Source organism: Bos taurus, chromosome 8 (assembly GCF_002263795.3).
Source record: "Bos taurus isolate L1 Dominette 01449 registration number 42190680 breed Hereford chromosome 8, ARS-UCD2.0, whole genome shotgun sequence".
Lineage (NCBI taxonomy): Eukaryota > Metazoa > Chordata > Mammalia > Artiodactyla > Bovidae > Bos > Bos taurus.
In genome coordinates, this window is record NC_037335.1 from 98,656,704 (window position 1) to 98,675,495 (window position 18,792).

The following is an 18,792-nucleotide window of genomic DNA, read 5'->3' on the forward strand; positions in this document are numbered from 1 at the left end:
CTCGGGCAAGGAGATACCATCCACATCCTAAATAAACAGCTTTAAGTTTTCAGCAAATTGCACTGTGGCAATATTAGTGCTTCACGACCTTCCATAGCTTATAATTAGCACTTTAAAAACAAAAACTTAGTCTGACATATGAACAGAAACAGGGTGAGAACGGAGATACGGGGGGAAGTTACAGAATTCAGTAATAAAAATCAACATCCGGGTGTTCATTTACCTTCTTATTTAGCCAGTGCCAGAGCTTGAGGATAGGGGTAAAGGTGAGAGAGAAGATAAGAACAGTGGCATATCATTAGAGAATGCAGTAACAGTATGAAAAGAAAAGAGAGTCACTGAGAGCATGAGGAGGAAATTATCTCAGACACAGGAAAAACTGGAAAAAAAACTGAAATGCATTAACAAAGTTTCAAAATCAAGTGAATGTAGTATTCCTTTAAGACACACGATTGAAATGATGATAACCACAAACTTTGTTCGAAATTCAATGATTAAAAGTACATAAAGATAACCTGAATGTTTACAGGCTTAAACTTTCATACCAAATTCCAAAGATCAAAGCGGTAATTAAGATTTTTCACATACCATGCATTAAAAGATTTTCAGTCCCTATGTAAACTAACTCCTGTTCACACACTACATTTTCATTGAACTTTGTAGTTGCAGCTTTAAAATAGCACTTATTTTACATTTCCTAGAGTAAAACATTTCAATGCTCATTTGGAACAGCGAACACCTGGCCAAAAAGCAGACATAGTTAAGATTCTGATCATATTAAGCGCATTTTCTTCCATTTCTAATTTTTTAGGCATGCATTTTTCTACTGTATGCAATATCCTGCTGTTTTTTTCACGTAGACATTACCTCACCTACACCTCACAATACTTAGCACTATAATAACTAATGCTAGTTAATGGTCACATAAAATAAAAATCAGCAAACATAAGATTTAAAGCACTATTAGTGATATAAAAAGCATAAAGACTAAAAAGCTTAATTCCATCCGAATGACTGAACGCTCTTTGCAGAGCTATTCCTAACGCACACCTAGCACATGTTTAGACACACACTTCGAACAACCTTCTCCAGATGGATCATCTCAACACTGGTCCAATCAATTGAAATTAAATAGAAACATGGAAAATGGATTTAGTCCCCGAAGCAGGACCCCAGATATATTATTATACTGCATAGAACATAATTTTGGCATCAATTATAACTGACCAAATATTCAATTTGTGATAGCCATTCATTCTGATATGTATCATATATAACAGAAAATGCTAGTTTTATTCATTTTACTGTCTCTCTTCCTGAAGAACAACAGACTGGCATATAAATTAGAATAAAAATGACAAATTTTTACAAGACTGCTGCTAAGTTGCTTCAGTCATGCCCGACTCTGTGCGACCCCACAGACAAGCAGCCCACGAGGCTCCCCCATTCCTGGGATTCTCCAGGCAAGAACACTGGAGTGGGTTGCCATTTTCTTCTCCATTACAAGACTACCCCTTAACAAATACTTTTTGATGCCCCTGGAATTTCAACCAACACAACTGTACAGTTTTCCTAAATGAAGTGTTCCCAATATAAGTATATGGGAACACTGAAAATAGGACTTCGTTTTTATGCCATCTGATAGTGGTAAGACAAAGAAATTAACTGATGTAATAAGAGTCACCCTCTTTAAACAGCTTGAAGTGATAAATCTGCTCTAATAAGATAAAACGTCACCTTAATCAGGGAGATGGGATAAACATGTTGAAATCTGTGAGAAGTCCTAGATTCTTATTTTAAAAATTGAAAAAAATTAATAAGAACACAATAGGCAGGGAATTCGCTGGTGGTCCAGCGATTAGAACTCTGTACTTTCACTGCCAAGGGCCCAGGTTCAACCCCTGGTCAGGGAACCAAGATTCCCACAAGCCACGTATCATGGTCACAAAAGACACACACACACACACACACACACAAATAGGCAAATTAAAAAAGAAAAATATAAACAGCCAAGAAGCAAATAAAAGAATGGTCAACTCAACTGTTATTTTAAAAATTTTCAAGTTAAAGCAACACAGAGATACTTCTTTTTACAAAACTAAAATGGACTTTCAGTTATACCATAATATCGAGTACTGGCAAGAGTTCAAAGAAATGGGCATTCTCATATGCTCCTGAGGTGGGAATTAAAACTAGCAAACTTTCTGGAAGAAAACCGAGCCAACTATTAAAAATATGTATCCCCTGCACCTACTTTGACTTCCTCTCCCTCACATGAACTCCAGACACTGTTCTTGTCTCTATCTACATTGCTTCATCCAACAGTGTTTTTTCAGCCTTAAGCCATGGATGGACCTGTTAAAAGTAGTCACTAGCCCTGTGAAAAAGTCCAGCTTGCACAGCACACAAAAAGGTGCTCTCGATCCAGTCCTGCCTGATTCTCCAGCTCTGCCTCCCACTAATCACCATTTCACATACCCCACTTTGTTCCCTAAGAACTCACTCTGTGGGAGTCCCTGTACCCCTACACTGCTCCATTTACCCGCTCTTCTTGCTATGCCTGTCTAATAAACTCCTGGCAGTGCTTCAGAATTTGCTGTGGTATCACCTTTCCCACTGCTCATCAACAGTGAGTCATTTCTTGCTGAGTACTACCACTATATGCTATACACACCTCTCCCCTCAAATTATAACAACCACTTAACACTTACGGAGCTTACAGTGTACCAGATCCCAGTCTAGGAACTAAACATGTAATAAGTCACTGAACCCTCACCACCATTCTGTGAGATATACTTGCTATTATACTTTATATTCACTGGCACAGAAGGGTTACAAAACTCATCCAAGATCACAGAGCTAATAAGCAGCAGAACTGGGATCTGAACCTAAAGTTTGAATTCAGAGACTATGCTCCTAACATCAGCTTCTGAAACTAGCACAGCCTCTAAATTTTAATGGATTGCTATCTACCCACTAAAACAGAGCTTCTGTACCTAGTTTTCCAGGATTCATCTGGTTTTCCGTAAAACTTATGCTCTCTGACACATGAGAATTATCCAAAAGTATTCACTGAACTGAGCTACACCTGGCTATATAATTTTAGGCAAGTCACTTAACCCCTCTAGATTTCAATTTGGTCCTTATAAAATGAGAGTTGAACTAGGTGCTCCTTTTCCCTCGTTTTTAAGTTGTAAAAATACTTACACAACACTTATTCAAACTACATCTATCCCATCCATCACTCTAAATTTCATCAAAGTTAGACATTAAATGTGTTATCAGCAAGTACAATGTAAATACTAATATACCATAAAATGGAATCTTTTAGACAACGAAATACATAAATTCTATTTGAAAGCAGCTCAAGTTATGAAACTACAATACCTTGCTATCAACTTTTAGCAAGAATTTCCCGAGCCCGATAATTGGCCACGGGGCCAGGGCTTGCTGCCGCTCCCTCAGGAAGTGCTCTGTCGCCTGCCACCACACGGAGCAGCGCTTCTCCAGGAAGTTGACGACGCCAAAGTGAATAACGAGCTTTTTGAGCACCCAGACTACAAAGAAGGTGAGAAATACACACACACAAGAGACAGTGATTACAAACAGCTTCAGTTTCACAAAACCTTCCTAAAACAGGAAAGCGAGTGCTAAAATAAAGATACAGGTTTTGTTTTTGTTTTTGTTTAATGGACAAGGGAAGGAAGAAAGTTCAAAATATTCCAGACTGATGGAACTGGGACACTTTCCACACAATCCCCACCTACCTATCTCCCACCTTCTCTGTGAAGTCTGAATCCTTGAAGGGGTCAGAGTTTCAAAGCCCATATAAACGTTAGATACCTTGATCATGAGGATTTCACTGACTACAATCTTGGCCCCTCACACTGTACCGTCTAGGATAAAGCATACTAACCTCTGACCAGTCCTTGTCTCTTTGGCTATTATAGCTGCTCGTGCCAAATTTTGTTCTTCTCCTTAGATGTTTGATGTGTACTGACCAGAAAAGTAGAAGGTATTCCATACACATCATAATTTTATACCCCCACAGGATAACATTTTCATTTGTATTTCTAATTCTCTTCTTGCTGCTCTGTACATCTGAATCTTTCACCAGGGTTCAGTAGTGACCAGGGCTGTTACAAACAGCTGTACACTACATGATTTCAGCAGGAACTATTCAAACTATAATATGAAGGTACCTCTCTGCAGGGGGGTAGTGTGGTTTCCCTTTAAATAGGCGTTAAACCTTCTGTTAAAAGCCTACTAAGGAGGAGGAGGGACTAGAAGGAAGTGCTACTTATCTGTGAGGGTTCTCTTGACGTTTGGACCCTAGATAATTGGTCCCAGCCACTATGATTTCCCTAACTCCAGGGAGCTCTGTGTCCTTAGCCCTGGCCTTGTAATCTAACAGTTCACAGTTTACTATTCTGAACCATGAGCTCAGGGTTACATGCCAGGTCAACAACTCTTTCATCAGCATTTTTAAACCTCTGGAGAGGTCCTAAGGAAGAAAGTTCCTATGGTCTCGAGAATAAGTCCAGGGTAATTACAATTGTAAAAACTTTGTGGGGGCCACCATGTTCACAGCCTACTCCCCCTTTGTATTTAAAAAGATAGTAAAATTATCTCAAACATAAAAAAAAAAAAAAAGAATCCACAAATCAAAGGAAAAAAATTTTCAAAGGCAAGACAAGATCATCACTAACCAATTACCTGCAATAGGCACGGGCAGCAACTGTACAATCCACAGGTTTGACCAGATCTGGACTCCAACGATGGCCCAAAGGAGAGACACAAAGTAGACGTCACTAGTTTTCTTCTTCCGAAGAAACGTTCCAGCTTCAGATCTCTGTCTGCCCGGGGGCGGGGAAGGGGAGGTAGGTGAAGAAGATGAGGACAGTGTTGGAGGGGGTTCTCCTCTGTCCATGGTTTCTGTCTCTGAGGAGGGAAAGCAAAAAAAAAATCACCCACATATTGGTCCACATTAATAAAGAGTAATACAGAGCAATCAGCAATTAGCTAGGCTAGCCTGGTTTAAGCCTTCAAGATGTACTAAGATAGCATGATTACACTGGGTTAAAAAAGAAAATAAGACCCAGATGTATGCTTGCAAATGTAATAAAAAAAAGGTGTGGAGAATGATGTATGCTTGCAAATGTAATGAAAAGGGTGTGGAGAATTAACACCGACAGTGTTTACATCTAAGGAAATTAAGTTTGTTAAGAGATAGGGTTGAGTATGAGAAATGGTTTATTTTTACTTTATACATTTTACACTGTTCAAGTTTTTTATGACCTATTTATCATTTCTATTTATATATATATATAATACCATTTAGATTAAAAAAACCTAAAAAAAAAACACATGACAAAGTAACAGAATTATAATTAGCCCATGAAAATTACTCAAACCATATGAAGCAATAAATATTAACATACAGAATTCTTTATCTAAAAATTCCTTCTCTTTAAACTTTATTGTAGATGTATTTATATGTGTTTCTGAAACAATATGGCTTTTCAGCGTCATTTTATCTAAATGGGACCAGCTGCTCTTACAAGAACCCAGGGCTTTGAAGCATATCTTTCTCTTAGAATGAGATATTAAAAAATAACAGGTTGCTGGGGGTGAATGAATCTTCAAGTATAGGATAACACACTGAATTATTTCATAAGGCACTGCTTTCTAACAACGCAACTACTGCTATATTTCACTATTACTCAGAATACATCACAATGATGGAAATGAGTAAGATCCTTAAACCTATATTTTGCCTTCTATTAAAAAAAGTTAATAATAAAAGTATACTATATTTCTTAAAGTCTAGGTAAACAAACAAACAAAAAAAACATGAACACCCCTAATTTCAATGCCCTCTTTGCCCCATTTTCCTTATACAGTTTTACACAGTTGTATCCTTTTCCACTCAGAACCGTTCCCACTTTCTCCCCTTCAGTTGAACGCCAACTCCAAGAGAAATAAGACCTTGTCTGTCTTGCTCTCCCCTCCACTGAATTCCTAGTGCAAAAAAATATTACCTGACATGTAGAAGGTACTCATCAAGTCTTTATTCTAAGAATGCCTTCCCTGTTATTTCATAATTTTCATAAGTAACCCCACAATAGCCCTGTGAGTGCTTTATTATAATTTCTTTAGTAGTTTTTTTTTTTTTTTTTAATGAGTCTTAGCTGTGAGTACATTTTTACTACTGATGTAACCAGGACCATGTTTAAGTCAGCTCATCTCATGAAAACTAACATTCTACCCAGAGGTTTGGGGCTAAACATCAAGCTGATTATAATACGCTTCTATCTGCTCTCTGAATGTCTTCCTAATCTGGAAACTTCATGTTGCTGAATGTGGCAGATATTCATAAGAATAGTAAGTCCGTAACCAAAACATCATCCCCTCTCTACTCTGAAAACATAATTTAATGTGTAAGAAAAGTAAGTTTTCCTACTACCCCAAATGCCTTCTTCTTAGCTGATCCCTTCTTTCAAGACTTCTCTAAAGTGAGTTCTTCCAGGAGAGCTCATGAAAACAATTCCTTAACTCTCAAACCTCTGGCAGTAATGGGCCTCTTGGCACAGACAGACAAGGCCTTTACACTCCTGAATTCTGTGTGCGTATGGTATGACTTTACAGCTGGTATAAAACTACTAGCTGGATCCCACAGGAGCTCTGTGTCCAAAATAATTAGAGGATTCTGTGCTATGGGAAACAGTCAATGTACTAACAGCAAGAGGCATGCAAAGCAAACTTTAAGAAGAAAAGCAAAAAATGCCAGAGAAATGAATTATTGGAAGATGGAAAATAAAAGTCAAAAGAAAGAGATGGAGAAAAGGAACAATGACCAAAAATGCAACACAAACAGGGCAAAACAGAACAACGGAGGAGAACTGACAGTTGTATAAAAAATGGCAAATTAAAGGACTTAAGTAGGGGAAAATATAGACAAAAGTAAATGGGTCTTTAAGAAAAGGAAAATAAAATGAAAGGCTAGTGAGAAAGAATGACAAAAGAAAAATAAGAAAAGCCCTTTAAAAAAAAGGAAAGAATGAAGAATCAAGGTAAGAAACCTAAGAAGATACATAATTAAATGAATGAAAAAAGTGATACATGAGAACAAAGACAGAAGGGAAAAGTGGAAAAATAGGAACCAGAGCTAAAAATGAAGGACCAGTAAGCAGCATTTTGTGATGCCAGTGTCTTTCCTAATTTTATGTTCTGTGTATATTCCACTTTCCAGAATGATTCTGAAGGCATTCTCACAACACCAGTCACCTGCAGGCTGGGTAGAGGTGTGGTCCTCAGTGCTCGATTCATACCCTGTGATAGAGATGGCCAAGGTTGCTAGAGTAGAAGCTGCCATGGAGATAACTTGTCCTGGTAACTCTGCTCCTGTAAAACAAGCATGCAGTTATAAAGCTTTTTAAAGGCAATTAAAAAAAAAAGGAAAATAACTTGTAAACTGAAAAACAGTCCTTAGTTTTTCAACAGTAATAAAACAAAATGGTTATTAGTGATCCACTAGACCATTGGTTCTTCATCAAGAGACAGTGCTTAAAAATCAGTAGTAAAGTCTGCTAAAAATGCAAGTTTCTGGACTCTCTCTCTCTCATTTGGGAACTTGATGCTGGTGCATGTGGAAGATAGTAGATATAAACACGAAATGCCACACTTGTGCTTTAACTTCACAGGTTCATTTTAACGCACATCTCTGCTGAAAAACACTGCCATACCAAGTCTATGAGCTTCTTGAATGCAGACTTAGTTTCCTTTGTATTACTAGCTCCTAGCACAGTACTCTCGCCTGGAAAATCCCACTGACGGAGGAGCCTGGTAGGCTGCAGTCCATGGGGTTGCTAAGAGTCGGACACGACTGAGCAACTTCACTTTCACTTTTCACCTTCATGCATTGGAGAAGGAAATGGCAACCCACTCCAGTGTCTTGCCTGGAGAATCCCAAGGATGGGGGAGCCTGGTGGGCTGCCATCTATGGGGTCGCACAGAGTTGGACACGACTGAAGCGACTTAGCAGCAGCAGCAGCAGCAGCAGTACAGTATGGAATAGCCCATGTGCATACTAAGTTGCTTCAGTCATGTCCGACTCTCTGAGACCCTATGGACTGTACCCCACTAGGCTACTGTATTCATGGGATTCTCCACGCAATACTGGAGGGGGTTGCCATGCCCTCCTCCAGGGGATCTTCCCGACCCAGGGACTGAACCCACATTTCTTATGTCTTCTGCACTGGCAGGCAGTTCTTTACCACTAGCACCAATGGGAAGTCCAAAATAGCCCATACTTGTTTTCAATAATAACATTTCATGACTGAATATGCAAATGTATGGGTATCGCACAAAATCATATACAGTCAATCCTCGACCTACATGGGTTTGAACTGTGCAGGTCCGCATACGTGTGGATTTTTTTCCAATAACTATAATATCTGTATTTTCATTTTACAGATCTTTAAGTATCAGGAAAAGCTTTTGTTCAATGAGAGATCACAGGTGGAACTAGGATTTGAATTCCGATTCTACCCAAACCGTTTCAGCTTCCTGGTTTTGGGTGAGTCATTTATCAATTCCTTTTTGAAGCAGAGATAGGAGTTCACAGATATCTGACTGCATGGGGGAGTCACTGCCCCTAACCCTGACATGGTTCAGGGGTCAACTTAATATCTATAAAGTCCATAATTCATCACAGACAAAATCTACCACCTGAAAATCTAAAAGATTACCACCACCTTGTTTCACAATCTAGGTTGTCGTGTTAAGTATCTAACAGGTAGTAAACCAAGTTTAACCTAGATCCAAAAAAACATTTACGGTCAATAAGGTCTGTCTGTAACGATCAGCCTTTAAGTTGCTATGGCAGACAACACAGACTAGCTCACCCAACACCTGGCTCCAGTGTGCTTTCCTGTACCCTAGAGACTGGAAAGCTAAAGACTGTTGCCTGGACTCCTTTGCAGCCACTGCTCCACCTGTGATGCAGTGGATACCAGGGAGGCACGCCCATGCCGACGTGGAAGCCCTCAGCGACTCGCTGTGATCTGGAAGCTCTCATGTCACACACAGTCATGGAGACACATGGTTTCCTGCAGGAACTCAGCAGGCGTTCCAGAGGTCCTGCCGTCTGGTTTCCGACTCTGTGGCAAACAGCAGTAGCGACACTATGTGGCACTTCTGCTCAGACGGTCCTTGGTGTTGCTGAGCGCTTCTCCTGGTTGCACTGCTTCTGCATGTCAGGTCCAAGCTCAACTGCCAGATCGGTCCAAAAATTCTGTGTGTACAAATTCTTTACACTAACCAATACCTCTTTCTATTTAGACTAGTTGGTATGAATTCCATTGTCCAACCAGGAACAAGGGTTCTTAGTCACCAAATCATACATACACCCACATTCATACAGCTGGGACCTTTCAGTAGGCTGATATTCAACGTGACAAAATAAAGTTCTGCCAGGCCAATGAAAAGAGCCATGACTTTCAGAAGGTCAGTGAATTACAGCTCCAGATAAACTTCACATACCCAACAAATCCAAGGCTGGCCACCTCCCAGAGGTAAGCAGGCCATGCCTGAGATGGCTCTTTGGTAGATTCAGCCCTCAGGAGCAAGAGCACTCATCTTGCTCAGTCACATCCTATCCCTCCTCTAGTAAATGTCTTCATAACCTGAAAGAGGCTTATTTTTAGACAAACCAAGAGAAATCCAAAGTTATGATCTGGGAAGAAAGCATAAATTAGATATCTGGATTGGGACCTATTCTCCTGGCATAGGTATCTAAAGTGCTGTTTTGATGCCAATAAGAGAAAAAGGGCTGAGAGAGAAAGACAGCATCTTTCATGTCTTACATGTTTCCATTACTCACTGTATTGAAAGCTGAGAATAAAAATACAGACCCTGCCCCAAAGGAGTTAGGTGAAAGAAATAAATACGAATCAAAGAACCACACAAATAAACAAATGTATACAAATTATGATCACTGCCACAAAGGAAAAATACTGGGTATTTTATGAGTTCCTAACTGAAGAAATCTGACTTAGTCTGGAAAATTAGGAAAAGCCTTTCTTTAAGAAGTAAAAATGAAGCTGATATACAAAAGATGAGGAGGAATTAACCAAAGGAAGTATAATCTTTTAGACAGAAGGAAGCAAATAAGAAGGCTGTAAGTGAAGAAGCTGGCATGTTAAAGACTCTGAACAGTCAGTGTGTCTGGAACACAGAGATGGCTTGATGAAAGTTACAGACGACCATACTAAATGACTTTAGTCTTTATCCCAAAGGAGTAGGAAAGCAGTGAAGAGTTGTTTTTTTTAATTGAAATACTATTGAGATAATTGTAATGTCACATGAAGTTTTACAAAAAAATACAGAGTGATCCTGTGTATCTGTTATCCAGTCCCCTTCCCCACCATGGTAATATCTTTTAAAACTGCAGCACATTACTACAATCAGAGTGTCAGCATGGATACAAGACACAGAAGTTTCATCACTGTAAAGATCTCTTATGTTGCCCTTTTATGACCACATCTCCCGACTCTGTAAATAAATAATCAGTTTTAGGGATACAAAAAGATCGTTCTTACTGTTTGATCAAGAACGGATTAGAGACGACCAGGAGGAGGTACAGGAAGATGCATCACTGCAACACTACAGGCAAGACAGGATGGCAGCACGCTCTGCAGTGGTTAACAGGGAAGAAGCCAGGAAAGCAGCTGCACTGAAGAGACAAGGGACGGTCAACGCTGAACAGATTTGGTGATGAAGTAATTAAGGATTCAACCATGATCCCCCAAGATTCCAGATTACGATCAGACAGACCACATGTGGGAAATGCATGGAGATTTTAGATATACCAAAGTGCTTTTTAGACTGTCAAGTAGAAATGTTTAACACAAACTGATTACACCAGAGACTAGGAGGTCTTAGATTCTTGGGTGCCCACAAGAGATTTCTTGGGCTCCACTTAAGAGCAGAGGTTGGGAACACCTAATGACTCATGGCCTGGGACAGCACAATAAAGGGAGAAATGCTTCCAGTCAAAACTCGAAGAATTCTCTCATGAGACTGAAGACTAATCCCAGGTCCTCAATCATTACACCCACCCTTCACAAGATGAAAAAAAATGAAGATGAAAAAGATGAAGTGGTGACTCATCTTTGAGAGACTGAGAAGTCCCTTGATGGTTAGGTAGCTCCAAAGTAACAAGCTCATCTTCAGTTCCTCAAATACGGGCTTTCAGTTTAGCTGAAGAAACCCACCCCATTTAGGCATTTGTACACTGGTGTATACTTCTCAACTCCCGCTAAGCATTCAGTCGCCTTCCCAAGTGGCTCAGTGGTAAAGAATCTGTCTACCAATGCAGGAGATGCAGGTTTGAGCCCTGGGTAGGGAAGATCCCCTGGAGAAGGAAATGGCAACCCACTCCAGTATTCTTGCCTGGGAAACCCCATTGACAGAGAAGCCTGGCGGGCTACAGTCCACGGGGTCCCAAAGAGTTGTACATGACTCAGCAACTAAACAACAACAACAAGCACTCATTCACCAAACAGGTGACTAGGCTACGTGCCGGGATGAGAGACTAAATCGCACTCTCACGCTCAGCCCCACACTAAACTATCAGTTATGATTCCGCATGTCAAGAGCTAAGGTAGATAGAAGTGCAGAATACTTGAGGAGCATCAAGGAGAGAAACCCCTGCTTGGGAGGTCAGGGAAGAGTTTCCAAAGGGACTATCTGACAAGAATGGTAAAAGATGCCACCCTTGAAATCCATTTACATAAGGTAGCCAGATACAGACGACAGAACAAGTTTATCTTGTGGAGAAACGAAGAAGCTGGTCTCTTAGAGGACAGAGGTAGAAAAGTTTTCCTGGAAGACAAAAAAAAACAAGTGTAAAGACACAAAGGCAAGAACAAGCAGAGTGTACTGTTCAGAGAACTCTAAGAAGTCTAATGAGGATGAGACACAGGGTCCAATGATAAGACGGAGAGACGGGGGGATGCGGGAGGAAATGGGAGCCGGGGACGGAAGGGCTCACACTGACTGCACAGAGGCCGGACAGCTCAGTGACTGAGTCACAGTGAGGAAACAAGACGGCCCAGCTGCAAACCTCAGGCCTATCCCTTATCTGTCGGATGACAACAGGCAGGCTACTTAGGATCTAGGTGTCTTAGTCTCTTCAAGTGTCAAATGCAGCCTATGTAAATTCCTATCTCATGTGAGAATTAACTGAAACAATACCTAAAAAATGCTTAGAACAATGCCTGGTAGGCAGGACTTAAGAGAAATTGACTCAATAAATGATACTATCGTGACCATCATCTGTATCAAAACTGTTGGCTTTAACAGGATAAACTACAAGCAAAGCCACTAGCACTCCTGTAGTATTTGCCTGCACCTCTCATCCCCTTTCTGCTTGATATTACAGCCATTTCCCTAAGTCTTATCCTTACATTTTTAGATCTCCACACTGAGTTGTGCAAAACATCTTACATATAATCGGCACTAAAAAGCTTGAGGAAACGTTAAGACCAACAGATTAACCCCTCACAACTATGGCTTAAAAACTCTTTCTTTAAAAAAAAAAAAAAAAACTCTTTCTTCAGCTCGCTGATGTCACTAAAATATACAATAAATACTTAATAAATCTTAGCTAAGTTAATGAACACAATGCAGTATCATCTTAGTTAACACACAAAGGACTCAGCAAAGTTTCAGAATGCCTGAAACTTCACAAAGGAGCAAAAGGAACAGCACACACAGAAAATCAGCAGATTTGAAAATCAGGGATATAAGATTTGGCAACTGCTCTTACTCATCAAATAGATATGTACTTAAATGACTTTTGTCTAGCACTATCCTTCTGCACTTCAAAAACACCAGGGGTTTGGGCAGAGAATTGATAAACTAGACAGAAGAATGCCAGGACTGAGAATCTAGGCAGTCATGGTACTGGGAAAAAAGCCCTAGCTAAAAATAGGCACACAGACGGAGGGAACATAATCTGGAGACCCAAGGACTAAACAAAGAAAGGAAAGAGCATCCAAGGTTTCAAGTGTCAATCCACCCAGGGACTGGGCCAGTATTAACTGGAGGCCCAAAGGGCAGGAACCCACACAAATCTAAATAAGCAGGCCACCCACATTAGCAGCCTAGCACCAGCAGACAGAAACTCATGGTCTGGTATATAAGAAAAACATCACATGTTCAGATATCTGTAGATATGGCTAAATCAACAAAGGGCAGAATAACTGCTTTTTTAATAACAGAGGCAAATATGTTTGGAAGCTGGTCTAAATAAGGAGAAACTTGATCTAATTTGTTCTCTTTCACAGGGCTAGTTGAAGTTTCCGGGAATACCTCCAAAGATGCTTACTGGAAGGAGGCCCTTTATATCAAGTAAACTCGTCCCAGCATATAAATAAAGTTTCCCTTGAAGACGGCTTCTGTTTCCATCACAAGTGTGGAAAATACATCTCCTCCTCAACGGCTTCTAGTACCACTTTACTGTAATAAGGGCTTGGATATGGACCATTCAGAGTATCTCCCAGGTCTATGTAACTGAATTGAAGAAGGACAGATAAGCAGTAAGAAAATTTAGTTTGCTCTTTTTCTTTTTCCAATTTGGGCTTAACTGGACAACACTTGTTTCTTCATATCACATGCTATCCCCAACAAGGCAACAAGGAAGGCTTCCTTATCAAGATTATTTCTGGTCACTCATAAACAATGAGCAATCCCAGGAGGAGCAGGCCCAGGTATAACTGCCTGTACATCTCATCCTGGGTGTCCAGGTATTAAAGATACATCTTATGCTTGTCTGCCTAGCTGCTGAAGAAGTACTTCTCATATTCATAGTAAATGGCCAACTTTCTTCATCTGTGAAGCAAGTATGGTGGTGGTGGTGGTTTAGTCACTAAGTCATGTCTGACTCTTGCGACCCCATGAAGAGGCTGTAGCCCGCCAGGCTCCTCTGTCCATGGGATTCTCCAGGCAAGAATACTGGAGTGGGTTGCCATTTCCTTCTCCAGTAAAACAAGTATACTTTTAAAAAAATATATTCATTTACTTATTTGGCTCCATCAGGTCTTAGTTGCAGCCCACAGGATCTTTGTTGGATCATGTGGGATCTTTTCTTTGGGCTCACAGATTCTCTAGCTGTGGTGCACAGGCTCTACTTGCAGAGCATGGGCTTAGGTACCCCACAGGATGTAGGATCTTAGTTCTGTGACCAGAGATTGAACTCACATCTCCTGCATTACACGGCAGATTCTTAACCACTGGACCATCAGGGAAGTCCCACAAACATAATACTAATCACACTGGAATACTAAGAAAATTAAGAGAGATGGCAACTTTTAGGAGCCTAACAGGGCCTCACCCACAGGAGGCGATACTGCCCATGGTCCTCTGTTCTTCCAGGCCCAGGGAACACACCAAAGCTGGACCCCAGGCTTCTGCCAGGTAGGACTTCAGAGACCTAGGAGGCAGAGAAGCCAGGTGCTATACTTGCGGTGAGCCACTGGGGCCAACATGAAGATTGAAGGGACGGGCACCTGCAACTGAGGGCGAGAGAGACAAGCACTCAGTGATCAGTCCATACTGTTTCAGGTTGGCTGATGACTGTCAGAGGTGAAAGGAAAGAACACGGGAAGTAGGTGAGAGCCAATGAACTGGGTTCAAATTTTAACTCGAGGGGTCACCTGTGAGACTATGGGCAAGTCAGTTAACCTATTATTAAAAGTCTACACCCAAAAAAATGTAGATAACTTATTTTGTAAGGTTGAGGATGGGGGTTGTTTTGTTTGTGGATTAAAAAAGATAGTACACTGGAAAATATGATAGACACGTAACATTTTTTCCCTACGTTATCTTGGGGTTCCAAGAAATATCAAGTCAGTGCCCACAAGGTCTAAGAAAAAAAGCACTGAGTAGGGCCCCTGGGTTCAGAAAGAACCACTGAAACTAACTCAGAAATGATCCATAAGAAGAGTTTTTCTGGATCTGGGCCCTAAACAAATTCATGCTTTGAAGTCTGGTGACATCCAAAGGATTAATTCTGTGAATCCAGTGAACCACAGATTTTAAAGAAGAACAAGAGTCAAAGCTCAGAAGACACAGAGAAAAATGCTCACACAGGTGACGAAGATACAAGAACAAGTCCTACAATGGGACAGTAGAAGGAATACACGCACGTGCTGGCAGTACACTGAGGCATCCCCGCGCCCAACTATATTACAGTGACATCTACAGGAGGGAGAGGACTATACAAAAGAGAAAGGTTGTCCCAACATGGCCTGAGTTCTGATTCCTAAAAAAACAAGGTTCTAGGGGCAGGAGGGGAAAAGTATACAGAGATTTAAAAAAAAAAAGTTAGACAAACGTATTTTATGATGAGGAGTATCTACACTGCTACTACTACTACTAAGTCACTTCAGTCGTGTCCGACTCTGTGTGACCCCACAGACAGCAGCCCACCAGGCCCCGCCGTCCCTGGGATTCTCCAGGCAAGAACACTGGAGGGGGTTGCCATTTTCTCCTCCAATGCGAAGTCCATAAAAGGATTCTAAATCAAGAATAACCTATTCTTGATTGGGCTGGAATGAGTGAGCAAAACAAGGAAAACTGACATTTCCAAATCTGCTCTCAACATTTTTCTGTGTCTGTGATTTCCTTTCTTGTAACAGGCTAGGATACAAATACCAGAAATCTGGTTTGCATACTGGCACAACTACCAGGTTTATGTGGGAGAATAATAATCACACAAATAGTCTATTTTCCCAAGCTCAAAACTTGGGTCTTAGAAACCCTGTGCTCACAGCTCCCTAGGCTGCCATCACCAGCTGATTAGAATTTACACAAGAGAAAGCCTATCTGAAACCCTTGGTTAGACCTACTTTATTCATATAATTGCAATAAAATACTTACTTAGCCCTGGACAAAAGCAGTCAAAGGGACAAAACTGTATTCAAAATAGTAAAAACAGAACTATCATACGATCCAGCAATTTCACTTTAGGGTATGTATCTAAAGAAAAAAAGAATGCTAACTTGAAAAGACATGCACCCCACCCCCCGCATGTTCACTGTGGCATTACTTAGAATAGCCAAGATTCAGAAACAATGTAAGGGCCCACTAATCATGGCAAACAGATGGGGAAACAGTGGCTGACTTTATTTTTCTGGGCTCCAAAATCACTGCAGATGGTGACTGCAGCCATGAAATTAAAAGACGCTTACTCCTTGGAAGGAAAGTTATGACCAACCTAGACAGCATGTTAAAAAGCAGAGACGTTACTTTGCCAACAAAGGTCCGTCTAGTCAAGGCTATGGTTTTTCCAGTAGTCGAGTATAGACATGACAGCTGAACTATAAAGAAAGCTGAGCACAGAAGAATCAATGCTTTTGAACTGTGGTGCTAGAGAAGACTCTTGAGAGTCCCTTGGACTGCAAGGAGATCCAACCAGTCTATCCTAAAGGAGATCAGTCCTGGGTGTTCATTGGAAGGACTGATGTTGAAGCTGAAACTCCAATACTTTGGCCACCTGATATGAAGAGCTTACTCATTTGAACAGATCCTGATGCTGGGAAAGATTGAAGGCAAGATGAGAAGGGGACCATAGAGGATGAGATGGTTAGATGGCATCACCGACTCAATGAACATGGGTTTGGGTGGACTCTGGGAGTTGGTGATGGACAGGGAGGCCCAGCGTGCTGCAGTTCATGGGGTCGCAAAGAGTTGGACACGACTGAGCAACTGAACTGAACTGAATGAAAAGAAAGAAAATATGATACACACACACACGAATATTATTCAGCTATAAAAAAGAATGAAATATTGTTATCTGCAAAAACACGGATGAACCTTGAGGGCATTATGCTAAGTGAAATGAGTCAGAGAAAAACAAATACTGTATGACCGCACTTATATGTGGAATCTGAAATCAAACAGCAAGCTCATAGACACAGAGAAGACTGGCGGCTGCCAGGGCTGGAGGTGGGGGGTGGGAAAAATGAGTGAAGGAGTCAAAAGGTACAAATTTCCACTTATGAAATACATAAGTCACAGAGATATAATGGACAGCACAGTGACTACTGTTAATCTTAACTAACTAAAGTGAATCTGCCTTACTGTAGATTTGAAACCTGCTAAGAGAGCAGGTCTTAAAAGTCCGCATCACACAAAATAATTTTTGGTAACTACGTAAGGTGACAGATGTTAACTAGATTCATGTGGTGATATAGACAAACATGGAGCCATGGCTGTACACCTAAGACTAACATAATGACATATGTCACATACACCTCAGTTGAAAAAAACAAAAAAAGCCACAAGAAAAAAAAGGAAAAAACTGTCACGGGGTTAAGCAGAGCGGTCTGAATCACTACTAGGGAAAGGAGAAAAGGGAGACCAAGCTTACCAGGGGAACAGGTGGAAACCACCAAACTTTCTATAGCAGTTGCCAAAACAGGAAGTTTACTTTGACAGATAACCACAGGAAGACAGGTTGAAAAAAGAAAATGTAGATAGTAAAATATAAAATAAAATAGAATCTTTCCAATTTTCCACTGTCACAGAGATAAGTAAAATTTCTTTGTTTCAGGTAGTTATTATAAAATTCTACACAAATATGAACAAAAGATGTTTTACAACTGTCAGACATTACTCAACTATCAAAATAATAAAGGGTGATTTAATTTTAAAAACTTCTATAAAGTAACTGCACAAATACACGGAACTGCCACAAATAGCCCTGTGATTACTATCTTTAACAGACTGGTCTAGATAAAGGTCACCTGCAACCAGGGTATCTCAAAAATAATCTTTAAAACAATATGGTATATTCAACATTGTAGTGGGAGTTGCAGCCAGAGCAATGAGGCCAAGATAAAAATAAAAGGCATCCAAATGCAAAAAGAAGTAAAACTATGCAGAGAAACGATCTACATGTGCAAAATACTAAAGAAGCCACAAAAACTATCCAAGCTAATAAACAGATTCAGCAGAGTTGCAGGATACAAGATCTACAGGGACTGTAAATATTCATAACCTTGGATCTGGCATTGGTTTGTTAGACAGAACACAACATGTGAAAATTAAGTGACATATTTCTGGTTAACCAATGTATCAAAGAATAAATCAAACAGTATCTTGAGCCAAAGAAAACAGAAATACAACACATCAAAACTTATGGGATACAAAAGCACTTCTAAGAGGGCAGTTTACAGCAAAAAAAAAAAAAAAACTCAAATAACCCAACTTTATGGCTACCTGCTTAATGGGCACAGGGCTTCCCTGGGGGGTGATGACAACGAACTAGATGGAAGCTGCACAGCACTGTGAATGTACTAAATGCCACTTTTAAATGGTTAACTTTTATGTTACATGAATTAAACCTCAATTAAAAATGCAAAAACAGGAGGTTAGACATGGCTTAACTATCTAAATATTTTAAACAAACTTATTTTCTGTTCAGAAAACACCACTGAAATAAAGCAGTTCATCACAGCATGTTTTTAAAATAAAGTTACTCTCCCAAATACTTCTTAAGAATAATATTAATAGTATGCCCTATTTCTTACCAGAAGACTCTTTTCCATTCTGTTTTTCATAGAGGGTGCCCACAGACATCAGGAAAACAATAACCAGGAATACTGGAATTCTCCACGCGCCAGCCAAGGATGCTGCAAATTATTAAGAATCAACATGTTTAGTGAAATAAAAACCTAGCACTTGCCTTTAAAAAACTCAGTTTAGTAGACTGACAGAACAATT

At 40.2% G+C, this 18,792-nt stretch overlaps 1 protein-coding gene across 2 annotated transcripts in view; it reads right to left on the reverse strand.

Annotated features, from left to right (window-relative positions):
* TMEM245 (transmembrane protein 245) overlaps nucleotides 1-18,792 on the reverse strand; it is an 83,926-nt gene that overhangs the window by 54,457 nt on the left and 10,677 nt on the right. The window contains exons 3-7 of one of the 2 annotated variants that reach the window (XM_002689911.6): nucleotides 18,600-18,701; nucleotides 7,288-7,404; nucleotides 4,717-4,941; nucleotides 3,388-3,557; nucleotides 224-247 (exon numbers count right to left, since the gene is read on the reverse strand). In XM_002689911.6, coding sequence (XP_002689957.2) covers nucleotides 224-247; nucleotides 3,388-3,557; nucleotides 4,717-4,941; nucleotides 7,288-7,404; nucleotides 18,600-18,701 — 638 coding nt within the window. The remainder of the gene's footprint in view (nucleotides 1-223; nucleotides 248-3,387; nucleotides 3,558-4,716; nucleotides 4,942-7,287; nucleotides 7,405-18,599; nucleotides 18,702-18,792) is intronic. The other variant, XM_024996310.2, reaches the window with a different exon arrangement.